General features: G+C 40.5%; 1 protein-coding gene across 4 annotated transcripts in view; it reads right to left on the bottom strand.

Moving 5' to 3' along the window:
* Window positions 1-2,618: 2,618 nt before the first annotated feature.
* Window positions 2,619-6,818, bottom strand: part of LOC139411807 (transcription factor COE3-like) — a 74,689-nt gene continuing 70,489 nt past the window's right edge. For 2 of the 4 annotated variants that reach the window (XM_071158553.1, XM_071158558.1), the window contains exons 13-16: window positions 6,574-6,745; window positions 6,262-6,447; window positions 5,850-6,017; window positions 2,619-4,366 (exon numbers count right to left, since the gene is read on the bottom strand). In XM_071158553.1, coding sequence (XP_071014654.1) covers window positions 4,335-4,366; window positions 5,850-6,017; window positions 6,262-6,447; window positions 6,574-6,745 — 558 coding nt within the window. In that variant the 3' untranslated portion in view covers window positions 2,619-4,334. The remainder of the gene's footprint in view (window positions 4,367-5,849; window positions 6,018-6,261; window positions 6,448-6,573; window positions 6,746-6,818) is intronic. The other 2 variants (XM_071158564.1, XM_071158572.1) reach the window with 1 other exon arrangement.

Below are 6,818 nucleotides of genomic sequence, written 5' to 3'. Positions count from 1 at the left end.
TAAGAAAAAAACAGCTGCATTAGACCTTTTAATGTTACTTCTGAATCACAATGATAAATACTAGTTTTTCTTGAGTGTTTTTTTTACAAAACTGAGATTTACTTTGAAGTCAAAGTGTAGGAATACAGGTGAAATCAGTCATTTACATATACATGGTGGTGTAGCAGGAAGAATGATGTAATTCTGTGAACCAAGAGGTTGTGAATTCAAATCCCAGGTTGAATAATAATTACTCTATAAATGAACATCTTGATATTGTACACATGAGGCTACAAAGCCATTACATCAGTACCCCTGAAAGTGAACATATAAGCACCTGAATATGTGTAAGGTAATATTCTCTTTTAAGGTCAGTTTGTATTGTTTTTCCTCATGGGAAACTGTGGATTGATAAAGACCGAACAAAACCCCTTTTCTGAATGCTTGTCCTCTATGGCCTCAATGAAGGTTTCATTCCTTTATATTGTCCAGCCCAATTCCCAGCATGCACAACCATTGTGACTCTTTCAACTGGATCTCTCCATTGACTGGCTCATTGTCCAGGCAGGCTTTTGTGTGGCACTATCACTGGAGTGCAATCTTTCACCTGAACACTATAGGAACATTGCAGTGATATGGCCAGGTATAACATCTGAGGCAACCACATCTGAGAGGAATAAAGCAATGGTAGAGACAAAATATCTAGAACAACAGGTGCTGTGTCAGTAGTAGCAAATTAAATAGTCAGTTCATAAACATTGAATAGATATATTAAATGTTACCTTCTTATTTGTGTAATGAAGAGGTGGTATTTTAAAATATAACAATATGTGAGCTGTTAAGATTTCTCTCCTTTGACAGATAACCACTACTGAGGAAAGTCTTGATAAGAGTAGCAACATACTGTATGGATGTGGTGAGCCTTGGCCTCCTTTGATTGCATGACCTCTTGACCCCAGCCTGTGTTGGAGAGTGTGGGTGTCTGACAGGCCCTGGTTATAGGGCGTTATTGACTCAGGATTTATAAATATTGAATGCACACATTAAGAGCATGGTGGAGGGCGGCCAGGCCATTAGAGTTCTCCAATAAAGAGGCTCTCACTGTGATTGAGTGTTGTGGCTATGGACTGGCTTTTGGTACAGAGAGAGCCTGGTTTGATTTCCAAGCATTAGTATATTCCTGCCTGGCATTACTGGGCATGCACCAAAATGTTTGTTATCCTACTATTAAAGGTCTCAGATGCACATTAAATCATTGTTCATTGATAGACATAGATAAGGGATGGGCAACTGGCAGCCTGCGACCCCCCTTTTGTAGGCCAGTCGGGGTCTCAACTTACTGTTGAGAGTTAGAATAATAGAATACATAAAGTGCAATTTCAACCCATGAGCCACTGCGGACCCTATGATGATTTCCGTTTTTTTGAGGCCCCACCCCCATCAAAGTTGCCCATCCCAGACATACTGTAAATATAACACTTAATGTATGCTAGGACAATAAATGATAACAACTGTTTATATGGAATAGATGGATGAAGTTCTTCCTTTTAACTAGGTTTTTACATTTTTGAAGAGAGAAAAGGCCAGAAACAAATCATACTACATCAGGAAGCAGGTATGTGACTATTGTTATCAGACACGTCAGATTAACGAGGGAATCTTTTGACGCACACAGCGATCGCAGTGGAAAATTGTATCATTCTCTGGTGTATCTGACCTCACACTATCAGCATCACCTGCATTATCTTATGTGCCATGACATCTATGCATTCCGCTGGCATAATAAGCTGGGATTTGCTGATTCCTGCTCAACTTGCATTCACTTAAACGTGATTATAGGGTGAGATGGTCATGGACACTGTTGCCTTGATGAGAAATTGACATTTTGTGACCTGGTCTCCAGGACCACTCAGAAATCCAGATAAGATGTTTAGTTGTTTTACAGGAGAGGTGCTATTCTTCCCTGTCGCTTCTCTATCTCTGTTTGACCCACTTGATGAGTATAGATTTCACAGGGCCCCCTTTCAGAGTTCAAACTATGAGTTTCAAAACAATACCAACCCCTTATAGACAAAGGATAACCTTGCTCTTTCAATGTATTGATTCTTTATTAACTAGGCGGCCTAATGCAATGAAATGAGGGATTTTAATGGAGCCTCTTTAGGGTGCTTTGAATAAAAAGCTCACGCCATTTATGAAAGGCTACAATGCATTTAACAGGCTATTTTAAAGCATGGCAGTAGAGAGCAATGCCGATATAAAGATCAAAAGGAATGTGCCTCAAAGTCAAATTGCTGTGTCAATAGAGTAAAACAGAACCGCACAGAGATTTGTTGTTGACTATTTAGGGAAGATTAGAAATATGTTTTAAGTTTCTTTTAAAACGTATTTCTAATCTTCCCCAAAACCTGTCAAAACAAATCTGTGTGCAGTTCTGTTCTATTGGCCCAGCTTCCTGTTGCAACCTGTTTCTGAATCTAAAGGCTAGAAACTACCATGGAGAGAGTGGACATCCCTGGTTCTTACAGGGGCAATCCAAGGTTTCATGTACGAAAGTGTTCTCTGTATTTTATCATTGTCTTTTGCTGTCGTATTTCAGGTAAAGGAAACAACTGAAGAAATCCACAGGCAGTAGCAAGTTTTTTTGTTGTTTTTTTTTACTGAAAATTTTAATAAAACATGACTTGTTCATTTCTGTTTCCATTCCAAATTTTGACATTTTGAATTTTTGTTCCCTGTAAACACATTTAAGCTATGTGGCAGAGTCATAAGTGGTGAGTAAAAGTGACTTGTATACATTCTACAAAACAGAAAGAAAATACTACCACAAATGGAGTCCCTTCCTCCAAGGTTGTCCCTCATGCACATTGTTTCTATTGTATCTTAACAACTATCATATGGGTCACAAACTATTTATTTGACAATACAACCAACAAAGTTTTCTCCAAAAATGGTCTGTATAGATAATTTAAAATCAATATAAAAATAAACAATGAAGTTTGACTTCCCTTTTAAAAAATGGACAGAGAGTCTTGACAGAGTAACAAAACTCTGAAGATACATGTGAAATATATGGACATCGCATTTTATCAAATACAAAAAAAAACATGAAGGCAACAGTTCTTGGCTGAAATTCTGTGCTGCATCACTATTAAGGGCATGACAATTAATACATACATAATGAAAAGCAATATACAAAATATCAGAGATAAATACAATATTTATAGTTGATATGTTACAAAATTTCCCTCAAGTGAGCGCAAGTGTGTATTGGAACGGAAATATGACAATGAACTACTTTCCATTTTAGATGGAGTTAATTTTGCTTTAAATGTTGTTGATCTAAAATAACATGGGGAAAAAAAGACAGATGCATAAATATTTAGCACAATTTTGGCAATCTCACAATATTCTACAAGTTTATAACCACATATAAAACACATAAGGGGATTTGGAGCTAGAAGGAAGAGGATGGCCCTCTTCAACAAGAAACAGACTTCACAGTAGCCTAGGAATGCATTAATATACAGTGCTAGCAAAAAAGTCCAAATAAACGTGGCAAAACACACTTGCTTAAAAGGAAGCTCTAGCCAGGCGTTCTATGTACGCCAGTGTACTTATTGAATCCAAGATCATTTTCACTTTCGAAGATGAATTTCTAGCTACAATAAATTACTCATTTAATTTAAGATGTATGAATGAAACATGACACAATCTTACCCACCCACCCAGCCCCACCCATTTACTTGCATTTGCTGTATTTTATGATTGATTTCTACATTATATATCTCATATATTTTCCAGTTGAAAATCTTAAACCTTCTTGGCCCCACTGTATTTTCTCACACATAAAAATACAAAAAAGTCACATTATAAAGACACACAATTGTGAATCTATTGAAAGAGAGTTAAAACAAAAAAAAACATTTTCTGAGGCAAACAAGTTCATAGGTAAATGTACATCAGTGTTTACATTAAAACCAAATGATGAGTCCACAGAGTTTCTTCCAGTATATGGTTCACTGGACAAAGCCCAAGTTCAACCCGATAGGTATGCAAAACGTTCACTCCATCGTCCTTTGTCTTCTTCCAGGTTGATCAAATGGAGAGAAAAAAATGAGGGAAAAAAGCTACAATTGTTGAGTTCCTAATGAAATGTTTAGTCCAAATGTCCAAATCTTAACTCTTGAAATAGTCTTTTAAAAGAAAATCATGTTTTGAATCTTCATTAAAAACATAATAAGATGTTGACTATATCCTCAGTATTTTAGATTATGCCAGTGTCTTTGCTGTGTGATAAAGGGGTGTCCTGTATCGTGGTGAGAAGATTGGTGCTTGAGAAGATGAAAGTGCATTTACATTGGAGGTACAACCAGACCGGACATAGCTGGAAAAGAGAGAGAGAGAAATTGTATTCAGCAAATTCACCCTTTCCAATGTATTCAATTGGATAAGCAAAACATTTAGCTATTTACATTTTGGAACTTTAAAACAGATGTTAAGTTATGATGTTGTATGTGAGACTGTGTGTATGTGTGCATGTGCGCCTGTGTGATGCGTGCGTGTGTATGTGTGGTGTGTCTGTGCATGTCTGAGTGCAAACCTCTCTAACAGGATAGTTTTAAAAGCCTCCCTCTTGCTCTGACATTTCAGGCCCCAGCAGGCCAGCGTGGCTACGTGTGATATTCCTCCTGGTGTTGAGGTAATGGCAAACAGTGACTCCTAGGAGAGACGGCCCTGCCGACCATGGAACAACAACACGCCACTACCCACAATGCTGTGCTTTTCATCGCTTAAGGACTCAACTGACTCCCCTCAGGCTGATCTCACTCCCCTCAGACTCAGCTGACTCCCCTCAGGCTGATCAGACTCAGCTGACTCCCTCAGACTCAGCTGACTCTGACTCCCCTGACTGATCTGACTCCCCTCAGACTGATCTGACTCCCCTCAGACTCAGCTGACTCCCCTCAGACTGATCTGACTCCCCTCAGACTCAGCTGACTCCCCTCAGACTGATCTGACTCCCCTCAGACTCAGCTGACTCCCTTCAGACTCATCTGACTCCCCTCAGACTGATCTGACTCCCCTCAGACTCAACCATTCTCCATACTGAAGATGGAGCCACTGCATTACACTCTTATTTCCACAGTCACTACACTACTCCAATTTCAAAATCATTATCCACAAGCTTAGACAGAGATCAAAGGTAGTTTCCATTCTTTTACCCAGACCATCTGCTAGGATATCATTAGCAACTCTAGCTTATACAGAGAGTTAATATACTCAGTATTTCACACATTTTGAACAATTAGGTGGCTAGTAAAGTGCCAGGATGAAAAATCATTGAATATTTGTAGTGTCATGGTTGGAATGCTTTTAAGTTTGCCAGCACAGATGATGGCAAGGCATTGCTCATTAATTTCTGCACAACATGTATTAATAAGTATGATCGTGTAGCAAGATGAACTTTAATTTCCCACTTCATTAAGCTCAATGTTATTAATCTTGGGGCGCACACTACGGCTAAGCTTGTTTTCAAAGCAATCATGTTGGTCATGACACACACAAAACCTAATAAACATAATTACTAAAACAAGTCTGGGAAGGTGTTGTCCTTAGACCTTGGAATATATAATTTGCTATACTGGATGGGTTGTGTGTGTGGTGTGTTTGCATGTCTGCTTATGTTGGTGTGTTTGTGTGTGTGTGTGTGTGTGTGTGTGTGTGTGTGTGTGTGTGTACATGTGTGTGTGTGTGTGTGTACATGTGTGTGCCCTCATGCTTGCTTGTGTATTTGAATGTAACCTCAAAGGTGTAAATAATAAATTGCAGCCTGTTAAAATGCATATTTGTAATGATTAGTCCCTCACCAAACCGGACAGAGGCATGAGCCGCGGTATCTGCCCAGTAGTCCGAAGGGAAGGGATGAGGGGGTGAGGGGGGCTCACCTTGCAGTCCGTTGCCATTTGCGCTGGTGCAGGAAGGGGGTGGGGAGGCCTGGGGTCGGACCACAGGGGCGAAGGCGCTCTTTTGTTTAACTGCACACAAGATATGGGGGGGCAGGGTTTGGGGTGGGGGGGTAAGAACATGCTATCGGACTAAACTGGGCTGTATTCAGTGAGGTGAAACGTTCAGAACATTGCCTATAGAAATGTAAAGAATAGAGTCTAACATGATTCTGATTCGCTACCTGACAGACAAGTCTAACACAATACATTTCCATCTGAACATTGTGTAACTTTGCTCCCTCCTGAACAGGTCTGAGATGGCAGCTCTACTCACTTCCATATGGAGAGTTGGCAGAGGATCCGTTGAGGAACCCAGGGGAGCTGGAAACTCCCAGGTTGGACATGCCAGAGTTCCCGTAGCCATTCATACTGTTACTGACGGAGTTGTAGCTGGACTGCTGTGGGGTGCTGCTGGTGATATACCCTCGTGGAGACACACTGCTGGTGTTCCGGCTGTAGCCTACCGACAAAGAAGAAGAGGAGGATGGGGTGGTTCAAGGTCTATAGGATTAATTTATTCTTTAATTCATGACTTACTTAGCTGACTGTGAATGATTCTTGACCACTAAGCATAAGTTCCACTTACCCTGATCGTTTCCCTGGGACTCGGACACGTTGACGGCTAGCTGGCTGCTGAAGGAGTTGACTCCCATCATGCCGTGGGAAGCTGTGTTGGCGAGGGAGGGGATCTGGTTGTGGTTACGGGGAACGCTGTACAGGGCCTCCGCTATGTCCGCTGCCCTCTTCAGAATGATCTCCTGTGAAACATGGAGGGAGAAGTTAAGAGTTATTGAGCTGCTCTCCCTCAGTCATCCATTATGGTAGCTTCGT

The sequence above is a fragment of the Oncorhynchus clarkii genome, chromosome 1 (genome assembly GCF_045791955.1).
Source record: "Oncorhynchus clarkii lewisi isolate Uvic-CL-2024 chromosome 1, UVic_Ocla_1.0, whole genome shotgun sequence".
Taxonomy (NCBI): Eukaryota; Metazoa; Chordata; class Actinopteri; order Salmoniformes; family Salmonidae; genus Oncorhynchus; species Oncorhynchus clarkii.
This window is presented reverse-complemented; position numbering and strand designations above follow the sequence as displayed.